Source organism: Parambassis ranga, chromosome 18 (genome assembly GCF_900634625.1).
Source record: "Parambassis ranga chromosome 18, fParRan2.1, whole genome shotgun sequence".
Lineage (NCBI taxonomy): Eukaryota > Metazoa > Chordata > Actinopteri > Ambassidae > Parambassis > Parambassis ranga.
Genome location: NC_041038.1, coordinates 9325465 through 9340838, shown reverse-complemented (window position 1 = coordinate 9340838; position 15374 = coordinate 9325465). Strand labels below are relative to the sequence as shown.

Genomic DNA, 15374 nt, shown 5'->3' with positions numbered 1-15374 from the left:
ACCTCTGACCCTTTTTTTTTTCTTTACAACATGTGCTCCCCTGATTTTTTTCCCTCTACCACATTCAAGCTTCACATCATGCCACACAGACAACAAAGATATATGTTTGACCAGTGACTTCAGCTTCAGGAAAAAAGTCAGATTTTTTTTTTTTGGTCATGTTCATTATTTTATATTTTGTTAAATATTTTGTTATTTGACAGTTCAATTGTGGCAGGATAAATACATAAATAAGTCTGTTTATACTCCAATTTACCAAATCTAGTTAAATCTTCCAAAAACAAACCCACATGGCATTTTTTAAATGAATAAATATCTTTTATTGTCTTACAGTCCTCACCCAGATATCATGTCTCCACAGGCTGTTACTCTAAGTTTCCTGCCAGCTGACACATTGATGGTGGTCTTACATGTGGGTGGTCTCATCTTCAGTATCTGTGTCATACAGCGGAGAGATGTGGGCTTCTGGGAGATCGTTGCACTGCAGGTAGGAGAAAACCACCTGGACCTGGAACACACACACACACACAGGCACACACACTTTAATAAAATAAAAACATGTAATACTTTTTTGGTTTCAGAAGAAACCTCAGATTTCTTATTCTTAAGATTACTTCACCTGGACCACCACCTCCTGAGAGATGTCCACTGTGGGGCCGTTGAGCCCTTGACCTGCCACAGGGGGGCGCAAGAGGCTGGGACCAAATACTGTCGCCAGGTTTAGTAAAGTCATCTTGTTAACTTCCTGTCGCTCTGAGACTCTGCAGAAAAATGATTTAAAACAAACAGCGATGATCTTAGATGCTGCTCTGAAATGAAAGAGGGCCCTCCTGTAAATGTAGCTTTAATTTGTGTTAATTCTGTTTATTGGCAGTCTTCAATAAGGCTTGTGCCATCTACTCCGCACAAAAAACGTGGGGTGGGGTGTTTTGTGTGTCAGACCGTTGGAGGTGACGCAGGAGGTACAGGAATGTGTGTCGGTTAGCATCAGGACAGGACTGCAGCAGGGACAACATGGAGACCAGGCGTGACTTTAAGTCCTGGATGTCTACAGAAAAACGTGTGTTAAAACAGTATAAAGTATGAAAACAAAAACCTGGGTAACCTCTCTGAGGTCTTCTCGTCTTACCCAGAGTTCTCGCCAAAGCCTGAAACAGCTCGGCAGGTATGAGAGGCTCAGGCAGCTCCCTGAAGTAAAGCTTGAGAATGCCAGAGACGGCGTTCACCTCTGTGCTTCTCAGCCTGGTTACTGCTTCACGCAGATCTGAGCCAAATGAACACATGAGGATGATGATGACATTTAGAATTACAGTGTCTGCTTTTAACATGTGCCCTCCCTTCCTTCTGCAACAATGTATGAGACCAGCAAGGATTATTATTGGAGCTCACAGGTCGCCTTGCGGGGCTGGTATGTGATGATGAGTTTTCTTACTGCTGTTGAACGCCATCCTGAGCATGCTGATGTCACTGGAGGCTCCTGAAATCCTGTAGATTCCCACTTCGTCCATGCCTCTCCTCTCCACCTCCTCCACACAGCACCGCACCAGATGAGGTACCAGCACTCCCTCCTGTCTGACACACACACAAAAAGCTTCATGCACGGTTTCCACTTCTCTTTCCCACAGATCAAACCGCTTCTCTTCGGGCACACAAGGGAAATGGAACTTTTGGTTTCATTTTGCACTTCCTGCCAGCTCAGACGGGGTCAGCTGACCCTCCAGAGTGGCAGGCAAGGACTTACTGTGCTACAGTTTTAATAGGAACGCAGAAGACGGGTGGATGTTGAGCTGGGGAGCTGGGCGGCTGCAGCGGGTGGGGAGAGTACTTCAGGGAGAGCGACAACTCCACCTGGCCCGTCTGTAGCGTCTGTTTTCTCCATTGCTTATTCAAGGTTTTAGCTTCAAGCTAATAAGAACACAAACATATTAATGTATTTTTCATTTGTTTTCTTCCTGTGATTCGTCATTGTGTTCACTGTCTTCATACCTGTACAGTAGTTTTTCCCAGAACAGCATCATCACGCCCGTCAGTCTGACTCACACATAACACCTTCATGCTCTGTGCTCCATCCACCTGGAACGTCAGCTCCTGTTAGAAATAAGGTGGATGATTCAGTTTCCTCCTGTCTTAGTCTGAGCCTTTCAGTCCTGCTAACCAGCTGGACTTGGTGTCGGTTTTACTGCCTGGCATGGTCTGACCACACTGCAGACTGTTTTAATCCTCTAAGATGGAGCAAAGTCTAGACGTGCAGACCCAGGACAGGCTGACAAATCCTCGGCTAATTTACTAACCTGGTCCCAGTGTGGGTTGAGGCTGCAGACTGAAGAGTGCGTCTGACACTGTTTATCATAAAACTCATAGCCGTCCACTTCCACACACACATACACACCTGGCAGAGGAAAGAGGTGAACCACGAAGAACTTTAATAATAACCTCATATTTCAGTCTGAAATTCTGAATATAAAATAAAACATACAAGCTGGTCGCTGCAGACCAAAAGCAGAATGGATCGCCACAGTTAAACTCCCGCATAACGACTCCTCATCCTCTCCTGCGGAGACACAGAGACCTCACTGGATAAAAGTGTAACAGCAGGCATTGTATTTCAGACACAGGATGTGATTCTGCGGGTGAGGACGGGGGGAGAAGACGGACTGAGGCGGTGGTTTGTACCGGCAGTGCTGCTGCTGCTGCACAGTGGTGGCTGCTGGGTCATTCTTAGTTTCACACATGCACTGGTGAGAGTAAGCAGATCTGGAGGAACCATTTCTATGTCTGAAAAAATACACACTGATCAGCTTACAGAGGCGAGAACAGAGGCGAGAACAGACAGAACGAGGAACTCACTGTCTGTGGTGAGTTTGTGGATGGCTTCTCTCCATTCTTCTAGTTCATACAAGGAGGAGAAGAGGAGTGTGTGACTCTGTGGGGAGACAAAAAAAAAGTTGTTGCCTTCTACCTTGGTCAAAAACCAACTAACCTAACACCTTGTGCTGAAAATATAGGTGTGTGTGTACCTTGCCGCTGACGCTGTGCAGCTCCAGTCTGTAAACAGGAGAGTGTGTGAGCACCATCAGCTCCATCTGCTCTAGTTTCTTCCTGCTGCGAGCTGCCATGATCACGCCCCGGGACCCTTTCTTCATTCACACAAACAGACATCGTTCAAAGTTTCTCCTATCTTAAAAAGACTGCTCATACTCTTTGTGTCTCATTAACACACACCCCATGTTGTCGTAGCTGCTGCCGTAGGAGGTACATCTTGGTCCTTATGGTGCGTAAGCGGATGTTTGTGTCAGCTGTTCGTTCCTGGTCTGCAGACCAGCGGAGTCTGAGGCCAGCAAGAGGTAGATACCAGCAGAACCTATACTGCTCCTGCTTCCTGGAAGAAACGCGTACATGCACAGATGGTGTGGTTTTTTTTTTTCTTTGTGGTTCTGTTCTGCTACACCTACCCTCGGACTGCATGCTTGAATCTGGTGCACAGCAGGAGGTCGGTGTAGAGGAAGAGGTGACGCAGGCTGCGTTCACTCTCGCACACGTCCACCACAAAGCCATCGCGCATCAGCTGACGCCTCTGACAGAACACATAGGTGCATTGTGTTCTTGGGTTTTGACGTGGTGGATGTTTTTTAGAAGGGGTTTTGGACGGCGAGCACTGATTGGACTCACCATGCCGTGACTGAGCGTGACCTCCCGTTTACACTGCGAACTCTCGTTGACACCAGACAGGAAGCTGCGGGACAATCTCAGAGCTTCCTGTAAGGTGCTGTAATCTCCGTGATCTGCTGGTGTCGTCTTCAGGAGGTCCTACGAGGTCACAGAGAGGTTGGCAAGTCAGAAAGGGAGCACTTTGGTACGAGGTTACAGCACTGATGAAAAGACTGAGGGTTTTCTCACCTGCAGCACCAGTGTGGTCTTGGTGACTCTATCCAAAGGCTTGTACAGGAGAGCTGTGAAGAGGAAACAGCCATGAGATACCAAGAAGTGAAAATGCGTAATGAGTAAAAACATCAGCGCGTACCTTCAAACGTGTACATGGTCCGAGCTTTGTCTGCACCGTTACTAGACATCATGCTCTAGAAAGAAACATCAAATGTCCCCTGTTAGACGAGCAGTCACTCTACTGGAAATATCCGATTCTGTTCAGTCGTACCTGAGCTAGAGTTCGGAAGCGAGGGTCCGACTGTGTGCACTTTCTAACGACTTCAACGGCCTTCTCGTAGTTTTCAATGAAGCCGCCATACACACCGATCCGGTTCACCTACAGAAAGAGAGGAGTGGGTGGAGGCGGGTGAAGACATGCTTCACCTGAAAATAATGTGTGACACCATATTGTAAACAGCTCCATGTAACCCAAGGAACCCACTCTTTTAATAAACTGTCAATGTATATATGTGTCTTAAATATGTTTTTTACATTGTCTAAAGCTTCTTTCTCCACCCATACACCCATCTCATACCCATAATAAAACACACACACACACATTGAATTGGAAGCCGAGCAGGTGTGTCTGTGAATCGTTTACTCTGCTCTGCAGACAGCAGGTGGAACACATGAGATTAATGATGCTTGCCGGCTCTCTGGCAGGGTTTCACTGAGCTGTTACCATAGGCTATGTATGGTAGACATACAGTGACATACAAATGGTTTACACATATGTCCAATCCCTGTGACTATTTTTTATGTATTTAGTCTTTAAAAAAACTAATGAAAGGAGTGTACGTACCATTTTCAGAAACAGGTCTCCCACCGTCAGCTCAAAGTCTGTGAATCTGCCGGAGCTGACGTCAGCCTGGCAGAGAGCGCTCAGACGCGCCTTCAGGCCTGTGTAGAAGTTCTGGTGCATGTCTCTGAGCTCAGGCACCTGGTAGAAAACAGTCTGCACCTGCTGACCGGACAGAACCGGCTGGGAGGTCCCAGCTGAGGCCCGCAGAGCCTTCATAGGCTACAGAGAGAAAGAAAATGAAACAAGGGGTCAACATGTAGGCGACAAGATCTTGTTAGTGTGAGGTGGAGATGAAGAGTAAAAAATAGAAAAGGGCTGCGGCTACAGACATGAATGTGTGAATCAAGTGCACAGTTCATATCTCAAACATCTTTTGCACTTCACTTTAACACCAACAAGTAAAACCCAGATAAAGCACCAACTCTCATTTTATGTCTCATATCCAGGCCGCATGTTGTTTTTAGTGAAATGAGTCACGGCTTGTAGGAAAGGGGAAACAAGGAGTTGCTGTTGCTGTTAATAGCAAAGGAAAAGAAATAAAAAGAAGAAATAGATCATAAAAAAACAGTCACTCGTTATTACACCATCACTTCCTGCTTTAAATCCACTTCCCTGATGCTGTGCAATATTATTACTTTGAACATTTTTATACAATATTAACAGGAGTGGTAGCAATTGTTTCTTAGAGTAAAATACAAAGTTTGATTTGACTGTAAAGTTTATGTAAGGCTATGCTAACCACCTGCGAGTGCAGCTCTTAGTCTGTAAACATCTAGAGGTGGAAAGTAACTAAGTATTTCTACTTTACTTAAGTAAAAATAATAGTCCATACTTTATACTTTTACTCCATTACTTTTTGCAGCTGTTACCTATACTTTCTACTCCACTACATTTCTACAGTGTTTGTAGTTACTTGTTCCATGTGATGAACACAGTGCTGGACTGATGTGAGGTCAGACTCTGCATGGAGGTGGTGTCATGCTGCCAGCTGTGTTTCTATAATGAGCCTCAGTCATGATGCCGGTGCTCTGGCTCAGCTAGCTAACTAGTTAGCTGCTGTCTGCTAACACAGGTCCATCCATTAATGTCTGATTAACATGAATCATAACATGAATCTACAGCAGGAATACTGACACAGCAAAAATGCTGAATGCCTGTTTTTTATTAGCAGCCTCTCTGTTCACTTGATGCCCACAGCCTGCCTCATGACACACAGACCTGCCCTTAGCTGCTTCTGGACTGAAAATGTACATTAACTACACATTGTCCATTTTAATTTTAAGATGATTATTTTAACCTGTTCAGATCCTTTGCAATGGAAATCAATGATATAAATTTGCTGTGTGAGTACTTTTACTTTAAATACTTTAAGTACATTTAGTATATATTTTTCTGGGTAAATGTACTTTTACTTAAGTACCAAGCTTCAGTACTTCCTCCAACACTGTAAACATGAGAGGTGTCAATGCACTGAGAAAAAACGAACCTCATCTGTGATGAAGAATGACACACCAGCCACACTGCAGAAAGAAAATGAACTGTGTGTGTGTGTGTGTGTGTGTGTGTTACCATCAGCAGTGTGTCCAGCTCTCTGAGGTAAACCTCCTCACTCTCCAGGATGCCTTTCAGGACCAGCAGCCTCCTCTCCAGCATTTCCTCCTGGCTGCACGACGTCTGCACAAATTCAGCAAAGCGTCAGAGACGAAGTGACAACTTCATGTCTGAAACTGAGAAGTAACTCAGTCTCACTTGTGTCGTCAAGCTAGTCTGACTGTGAATGTGCCTCAAATACCACCATGACATTAACCCCGTCATCCACAGGGGTGTTTTTAACTGTCTGCATTCAGATATAGCTGCAGTGCACACGGTAAAATGTAAACCAGCCCTGTGGTAGATATGGATGTGGATGAAGTGTGTTCTCACCGGGGTGTCTGGGAAGTCTATACTCTCTGTGTTCAGAGGAGAGAGAAAACCTGCTGCCTCCTCCTGAAAAACATCCTCTTCCAAGACATCCATCTCTCTTTCTGTCTCCACTACAACACACACACACACAGTTAAGCACACTAAAAAGTGAAAACATTAGTGTACTTGGAGCCCTGCTTACCTGGTACATGATGTGACTCCAGATAACGCACAGCCTCCTTGTAGACGTCCATGGCAGAAAGAAGCAGAGTGCACGCTGACAGTTGGAGATGCAGCATGTGAGCACACTCAGCTGGCGAAAACTTCCTCTTTCTGTTTAGGATGCACAAAAGGGGAAAATACAGCTTCCTGTCTGTGTGAAACCCGGTTAAAGTTGATGAGAACTGGTACCAGCTGTCCACTTCCTGTTCATGGGTTCTTTTTACTGCAGAGGCTGCAATCATTATGATCAATAAACACACTCACAATGATCAGGTTACAAGTCTCACCGAGGAGGTTAATAAGCAAACAAATACACAACAAGAATGACTGGAGGGTTCAGGGGGATAATGGCTGCCAAGTCAAAACAAATAACATCACATGGTTTATAATTTATATTGATCATTTCTGCACCTGAGCTGTCCTGCATCATTTTAATGACTTTCACAGACCAACACTGCCCTCTAGAGTCTGACAGGTGCAAGCACACTACTTGCACTGTAAGCAGTGTGTGTGTGTGTGTGTGTGTGAGACTGACGCACACCACCACCACACCCCTGATACTTCCTGTAGCTATGTTGAACTGTTACTTTCACATTCTGTTGGTCGTTTTTAATAAATAACCAGTGATGGAGGAAGTACTGAAGCTTGGTACTTAACTAAAAGTACAAATAACCAGCAAAATATGTACTTGTACTTAAAGTATTTAAAGTAAAAGTACTCACACACCGAATATATATTATTGATTTCCATTGCAAAGGATCTGATCAGGTTAAAATAATCAAAGAAATCATCTTAACATTAAAATGGACAATGTGTAGTTAATGTACATTTTCAGTCCAGAAGCAGCTAAGGGCAGGTCTGTGTGTCATGAGGCAGGCTGTGGGCATCAAGTGAACAGAGAGGCTGCTAATAAAAAACAGGCATTCGCCATATTTCCTGTGTCAGTATTCCTGCTGTAGATTCATGTTATGATTCATGTTAATCAGACATTAATGGATGGACCTGTGTTAGCAGACAGCAGCTAACTAGTTAGCTAACTGAGCCAGAGCACCGGCATCATGACTGAGGCTCATTATAGAAACACAGCTGGCAGCGTGACACCACCTCCATGCAGAGTCTGACCTCACATCAGTCCAGCACTGTGTTCATCACATGGAACAAGTAACTACAAACACTGTAGAAATGTAGTGGAGTAGAAAGTACAGATAATAGCTGCAAAAAGTAATGGAGTAAAAGTATAAAGTATGCACTATTATTTCTACTTACGTAAAGTATAAATACAAAATTTTTTACTTAAGTGATTCTGATTCTGATAACTAAGTAAAAAAATACTTAGTTACTGTCCACCACTGTAGAGTAGAAAGTACAGGCAACAGCTGCAACATGGAATAAAAGTATAAAGTATGCACTATTATTTTTACTTAAGTAAAGTATAAATACATAAAAATGTATTTTAGTACAGTAACGAAGCACAAATACTTAGTTACTTTCCACCTCTGTGAATAACAGAGCCACTGTGCCTTTATAAAGACAAACACTCTCAGCACGGAAACATCTCAGTTTATCTGGATTTTTTTTTAAATTGACTTTAATTTATGTATTTTATTATGAAAACAACATGTAAACTTGACTTTTCTTTCATCCCGGCTGCCTCCTCTGTGTTTGGGATTTTCCCCCCTTAATGCAGTGTAGGTGGGGAACAGGCCAACAGGCCGTGTTACAGCCTGTTATTGTCTCCCCTGTGTGTGGCTTTCATGACAGGATGCTTTCACCTGTGGTACAGCGGTTTCCCACTTCCTGCTGCAGCACAATACTCTATGTGTCTAACTTAAATGCTCGCATGCTGATGATGATGGCTATCACACAGATGTGTTCTGATGGTTCACATTCGTGTTGCAGGAAATCAATTTATCCAAGTTTTAGATAAACTCAAAAATCAGGCTTATGTGTTTCCATACAGACCAGAAAGATTCAGATCTGTGGGAAAACTGCCATCCCAGACTGTATTACAAAATCCATCCAGTTTCACTTTGCTACCATCACAGCAGATCACGTGTCAAGAGTTTCTGCTCCTTCTCCTTCTCTCTCTTTCTCTCTCTCTTTTTTCTGTAAAGCAAACTTTCCATTCAAGAAACCGAAACTTAGTGAGGCACACAAGGAAATAACAAAGGTTACGCCCGGCTGACCCTTCCTTGTCTTATTCTTATCTGTGAAATAATAAAATGTAGCAAGAAACAGAATCAGAAACTACCATGACAGGAAATGACTCCTCTCCTCTCTCAAGTGATAAACTGCCACACTTTCCTTACGACTGATCAGCATGGCTGAAGCTGCTGAGATGTTAAAAAGCCACAAAGCAGCTTTTTGTGTATCTTTTCATGCAGCGCTTGTTTCAGGTTTCAGGTCACACACACACATGCTGAGATGATCATTAAAACATCTCGATGATGAACAAACAGTATGTTCTCAATTCCTGTAACATTTTATGTAATAACATTAGAGCCAGTCACTGCCAGGAAAACACACACACACGCATAAAATTATGGTTGTACTTTGTCCCTGCACACAGATGCAGTGACAGTGCCACACACCCTCTGTTTTACTGTTCACACACCCACACTAACGTTGGATGTTAACCTGACCCCACAGATCAGCCTAATAATGATCAGGTTGATTTACGGTTTATGGAAAACAAACACAATGTTCAATCCACACTCAGCTCAGCAAGATAATCCAAAGGAACACTGGATTAAAAGACACTCAGAGGTAAACAAACTATGGCACAACCCATTCCTGCATCAAGTACAAACCCTTTTTAAGACACATAAGAGTTCAAAGCGGTGCCTAGTAACATTTAATGTCATAGAACAAAGTATCAAAACCTTCTGTTAACCTTAATTTAACACATGTGACCAAATCATATGTTGTAAACTTGACATCCAAGCGCTAATTAGCTATGAATTATGAATTAAACAACACTACTACAAAGATTTATAGCAGAATCTTCCACATTCCTTCCTGTAAATGGCCAAAACTTAGCGTCATTATGTGAGTTAGGGTTTTTATGCCAGCTGCTACAGCAGAATTATGCAAGACCTCAAAACATAAGTATAAAAAACTTTCACTTCACACTTACGGGTTCCACTTCTGTTTTTTTTTGCATAAATCGTGATCAAAGTTACAACATGCAAGAATTTCTTAACAAATATACTTCACATACCATATAATAAGATGCACGTCCTTCAAAATAAAAGCACAAGCTCTTTGTGTTTCATGCTAGGCTAACATACAGGCCATTCCTCTACATGCATGCTATTAGGGAACAAAGTGCTGTAGATTAGCAACAGCCGTTTCAACTTCGTGTTTCAACTTAAAGTTCCTCTTAATAATAATAATGATAATAATAATAATATTAATGATGATGATGATGATAATAATAATAATAATACCATTGTAAGATCACCAGGATGGTGCCTTAAGACTCTTTGAGTGTCAGCTAATCAATTCATTATGAGTCTCAAACAAACACCACTGTGGTGGGAACAAAAAGAGGACATGACTTTCACAGTAATCTTTCACTTCCATGTATCTTCTTTGATGCAACTTTCACATCATCTGTCATCACTGACAGAAGTGAAAATGTAAAAATGTGTTTTTAAAGACACTGCACTTTTTGTTAGATAGAAAAAAAAGCTTCATGTTCTTATATGAAACAGCTTTTATTGGCCAGAATAAAAGGTAGGACAATAACATTACCTGACATTATTATTTGTATTGTACTAGTATGGCAACAAACCTTAAAAACATCTGGATATAATATTAAGACAAATATGGAGATTACAACAGCATGATACCACTGCATGATACTGACACAGATTATAGTACAAACATGTTTTAATCATGACAACGTTATTTTAGGGGGGGGGCTGGATTCAGACCGCCTGTTCATTGCTAGTACTGGTGTCCAGGGCTGACCTGCGTGGTGACCACCGAGGTGGTGGCCGGCTGCTGCCTGCCCCTGATCTTCACTTCACGGCTCATCTGGCACCACACACACGTGTAACACCACAGGATCTTACAGCAGTCGTCACAGAACGAACCCTAAAGGAGAAGACGAGGAAGAAGAGGAAGAAGAGGGATTAAATCCAGCAGCAGCAGGAGCCACTGTTCTTTAGGGTGGCGGCTACCAAATGTTAGCATGCTAAGAGGCGAGCATTGTTAAGATTACACCTGCAAGACATAATCCAGACACAATCGCAGGCTGCCCTAAACTTAAAGGTCGGGTAGGAGATTTCATTCTGATGCACTTTTTGTTAAATTAGTGAAACTTCTCTTTACAATCCGATAGCAACCGATTAGTTCGGCAGTTTCGCATTAAAACGAAGAATATGAATCATCTGTGGAAGCTATAAAATGCTAAAAACATCAGCCAATCCTCTGGGTGGACCCTGCGCGGAGTATTGGCTGGTTGTCACTCTCTTCCTGCTCTGTGCGCACCAGAGAGGTACGTGCATGATGGCCGAAGTCACAGATCGCAGCTCGTCTTCAGGTAATGCGCGTCCATGTGGTTGGGAGGCGTGGCTTCAGGGTGAGCTCCGAGAGAAAGGGGCATGTGTTTACTTTCCAAATCTGGCTGACTCTCACTGAGTTTTCAAAACCTCCTACCCTACCTTTAAAACCTTTAAAGAACATGTCCTTCAGTGACGTTGCAGGGACTCTACACTGCCGTTCCCCCTGGTTAACCTCATAAATCAAAGATGTGAAGCGATGGACTGGAGGGTACAAAGGGCACAGTCTCACCACTACTTATGTGATTAGTCAGGACTGTGCCGACACAACCCAGTCACCCTTTGGGATTTCACCAGTCCACTTATAGCATGTTATCAGCGTCACTGACAAATGCTAGATAACAACTTTCTTGGTCTTAATAAACAATAAAAACTTTTGTGTGTGTGCTGGTAAACGTGTCTCAACAGTGGGTCAGGCAACGTGCCGCGATAAAAGACTCATAAAAATGATGTTTAAAGGACACCAAGCAAAATACGGACACAGATTAGGCACTCCGTCTCCCTCCCATTTGTCCCATGACGTCTTTGACGCTGAGATTAAACAGAACCTGGAACCTAGGTAACTTAACTGCAGTGGGGTTGATGTAAAGCAGTATTAACAGGATTAATACGAGCCTTTTATATACGTTTATAGCAACTATATGCTTAGATGTTCACACAGTTCTGCAGCTGCTGCAGCCTGTGTCATCATCATCAACAACCAACCACAGTTGCACCAGACACACTGAGATTAGCATCAGAGTTTGTCTTTTCAGTTTCCAGTATTTTCCGTCACACAAATTTACACCAACATTAAACTTTGGACATTTAATCCCGACAGGGGGGATGAAGATTATGTGTCCTACCGGGATGTTGTGGCGCTCTCTGATGGAGGATCGAAGGAGGCAGGACACCACACAACAGACATCCAGGCAAGGCATGAGGCAGCACCAGCCATGATCATTGGCTGTCTGACACTGCATGCAGGGGAAACACCAGTATCCAAGGCAACCTTGAGGGGAGAGGGAGAATGTCATCAACGAAATATGGCACCAATCCTATATGAAGTGGTGTGTGTTCACTTGTTATGACTGCCCTGGACATTTCAGTGAGCAACCAGAATGAAACCCAAACACTACAGCCCCCTGACATGTGAGATTGAGCAATGCTGCAAGTTCACTAACACACATCAGGACTGCAGACTCACCAGTGGTTGCTACTTCAACGCCACTATTTCAAAATGTTCTCCGACTGTCGTTTCATCATTGGGGGCCATATTGGATATACATAGACAGAAGGTGTGAATGGGTTGACTTACAAGTGCCCATATCAGAGCAGCAATCACAGAGGCCGGTGCTCCATGTCGAACTGCCCTGAGTAGTAGTGGTGACTGTCACCACCTGGGTCGGCTGCTGGTAGACGGTCGGACCTGGCTGCTGGTAGGCGCCTGGACCTGGCTGGTAGACGATGCGGGGCTGCTGGGTATCCATGCCTGCAAGATACAGAGCATTCACTCACTGTGATTGTATCATGGTCACAGTGTTGGTACTGTTTGAATAATAAGTGTCCTGAATGTATCAACTATGGTCCATCTTCATCAGGCAGAGAGTCATCCATCGGTAGCTTGATTTATTGTTTCAAGTTCTACATTTTACATGTTTACACTGTTTAAACTAAATTATTGTGCGAAAATCATGATAATTCCCAAAGGAAGAGCCTGCAGGAGGTTAGCAGGCTGCTAGCTAACCAAGAGCATCAGTTTTATTCATATCTTGTTTCATTACTGACCGACTTCAGTCCTTTTATAAACTTACTTTCATAAAAAATAAGTGTTTGCATAAAAGATATAAGCTGTTAGTTTAGGTTTATTCACTAAATCAGCTTAAATGTTTAATTCAGAGCAGTGGCTCTCAACGTTTTTTTAAACAAACGCACAATTATTCATATTGAGCGATGCAAATTAGGCTTTAAGAGTCAAATAAAATAACATGTATGGAGCTCCTGCTTTGTTACAACTGTCAGGATTTGTGGGGGAGGCGGACACAAGTGCGAAGACACAGGGCAGTTAATCAGAATATAGTCTTTTATTAAAAGGAAATCTCAGACACATCTAAGGGTCACCGGGAAAATCCACAGGCAAAAAACACTAAAAACATAAGCACAGCAACAAAAACTCTGGAAACTAAAGGATACTGGGCAAAAACAGGCCACAGGAAAACACTAGACAGAGCAAAGACCTATGGCAAGGAACTCTGGAAGTCTATGGCAGATGAGACACAGGTGAGCATTACCGGGCCACGAGCCACCGAGGCTGAGGAGTGGCTCCAAGGCGTGCAGCACAAACAGGACCTGAGGCAAGGCTTGGACGGACAAACAAAACCCACAGACACCCAAAGACGCCGAGACGAACTGGCAACAAGTGGAGGGACAGACAAAGTATACTATACTATATACACAATGAGCAGGGGAGACAATGAGACACAGGTGGGACACATCAGGGAGGAGCAGGTAACCACAACAGGAGGGAAACCACAGAAAGTAAAACACAAGACAATACACGAGGAGGAAAGGACCGCCAAAGTAAAACAGAAAGCACGAGACAAGGCGAGACAACACCACATGGACAAGAAGATACAGGAACAGAACCCCAGCCTCACAAAATCACAATAACTGATAAATACAAAACCCAGAACAAGGAAACAAACCCCAAAAGAACTCAGGATCATGACAACAGCTTCCCCAGTGATTATAATTAATTATAATCTTCTTCAAGTTTTTCGGGGGGATTGTAGTCATGCAAACTTAGGTTAATTATTACAATAAAGTAATAAAAAGTAAAACATTCTACATACGTGTGCTGTCTTCACAAAGACTGCTAAAGTTAAAGAATGAATAAATAAAAACATACAAATCTGCTCTCACCTTTATTCTTTGGTTCCGTGGTCAAAGAAGAAGTGACTCGTTTTTACCTCAGCGTGAAAATAACTGAAGCAGTGGAGAGAGGTGGTGTCACCTGGAAGCCAGCCCACACACACACACACACACACACACACTATAGCGTCACTGTAAGAGATACACATATTTAATAATTGTTCATATTATTTATGTGCCTGTATTCTGCATGTGACTAAAAACATCTGAATGGCAGACAGAGGTAAGGAGAACACTTTGTGTTCTGCACATAAACAACATATTCCACGCTGTCCTTTCAGTATTCTGCATAATTTATAAAGGACAAAGTTTGTTTGCTATTTTTCATTTACATGCATCCACCATATTCGTGTGTTTTGCATGGGTAGGAAAATGAAACCATAAGTGACATACAAATGTGCACCTGACGATAATAATGACACACTGGCGCCCCCGTGTGGCCGTGCTGATATTAAACAGCAGGAAGAAGTACCTTAACTCTACACACAGTAACAAAGTTATTGGTTCCTCTGAATAATTTAGGATTATTAAAAAGAGACTGGATCAAAAAGACTTTTTTCACAACATGAAACACAACCTACGAAATAAAATTGGGCATTATTTTAAGCTGTTCTCCCATAAAGCGATGTTGCGGCGAGACATTTGTCTTGCACTGCATAGATATGACCACACGAGGGCGCCAGATACGTAAGTACTTACTGGACGTATATATTTATTTATTTTACAGCTTTTGTTCCAAAACTTTCTAGACATTTTTTATTAGATTGAACTGATTGAAAAGCTTAATATAAAAAGAGATTCATGATATGAAAGATATTATTAAAAGAAAAGATATTAAAAAAAGAAATATACACAGGAGTGGGTGCACAGATATAAATATAATCTATATGCAGTGTTTCGTATGAGGTTACACATGTTATACATTTGAAATTATAAATATATAAATATATAAATATATTGCACCTTTCTGCATAGTGGGGACATCCAGTCACAGGGTAGAACTTAAATAGTTGTGTGTGTGTGTGTGTGTGTGTGAGAGAGAGAGA

The 15374-nt window shown here is 42.7% G+C and overlaps 2 protein-coding genes across 3 annotated transcripts; both read right to left on the bottom strand.

The window, feature by feature from the left end:
* Positions 1–221: 221 nt before the first annotated feature.
* On the bottom strand, positions 222–6954 carry LOC114450769 (active breakpoint cluster region-related protein). 2 transcript variants are annotated; one of them, XM_028429141.1, is made up of 22 exons: positions 6831–6954; positions 6650–6759; positions 6296–6400; positions 4727–4945; positions 4154–4261; positions 4022–4076; positions 3898–3950; positions 3670–3807; positions 3453–3574; positions 3223–3379; positions 3018–3137; positions 2848–2923; positions 2674–2775; positions 2477–2551; positions 2292–2389; positions 1987–2088; positions 1742–1905; positions 1433–1572; positions 1130–1264; positions 943–1048; positions 620–761; positions 222–508 (listed from the first exon to the last, which is right to left on the bottom strand). In XM_028429141.1, the coding sequence occupies exons 1-22, from the start codon at positions 6925–6927 to the stop codon at positions 407–409; spliced, it is 2526 nt and encodes an 841-aa protein (XP_028284942.1). In that variant the 5' UTR covers positions 6928–6954; the 3' UTR covers positions 222–406. The 2 variants fall into 2 exon arrangements, 1 of the variants encoding a protein (XP_028284942.1); XR_003672139.1 differs by lacking the exons at positions 222–508; positions 620–761 and having other exon boundaries at positions 1433–1568.
* A 3596-nt stretch (positions 6955–10550) lies between these two features.
* On the bottom strand, positions 10551–14454 carry ponzr1 (plac8 onzin related protein 1). The gene is made up of 4 exons (XM_028429198.1): positions 14320–14454; positions 12716–12889; positions 12264–12409; positions 10551–10951 (listed from the first exon to the last, which is right to left on the bottom strand). The coding sequence occupies exons 2-4, from the start codon at positions 12885–12887 to the stop codon at positions 10802–10804; spliced, it is 468 nt and encodes a 155-aa protein (XP_028284999.1). The 5' UTR covers positions 12888–12889; positions 14320–14454; the 3' UTR covers positions 10551–10801.
* Between the last annotated feature and the right edge of the window lie 920 nt (positions 14455–15374).

Bases quoted from the DNA above. Each gene is read 5' to 3' on its own strand.
- LOC114450769 (XM_028429141.1), bottom strand. From the start codon at position 6,927: ATGCTGCATCTCCAACTGTCAGCGTGCACTCTGCTTCTTTCTGCCATG. The intron at 2,924-3,017 runs GTACACACACAC...GTCTCCCCACAG, and splicing joins TGCACAGCGTCAGCGGCAAG to AGTCACACACTCCTCTTCTC. The intron at 509-619 runs GTGAAGTAATCT...TGTGTGTTCCAG, and splicing joins CTCAGGAGGTGGTGGTCCAG to GTCCAGGTGGTTTTCTCCTA.
- ponzr1 (XM_028429198.1), bottom strand. From the start codon at position 12,887: ATGGATACCCAGCAGCCCCGCATCGTCTACCAGCCAGGTCCAGGCGCC. The intron at 12,410-12,715 runs GTAAGTCAACCC...TCTCCCCTCAAG, and splicing joins CTGCTCTGATATGGGCACTT to GTTGCCTTGGATACTGGTGT. The intron at 10,952-12,263 runs GTAGGACACATA...CTTCTCCTTTAG, and splicing joins GAGAGCGCCACAACATCCCG to GGTTCGTTCTGTGACGACTG.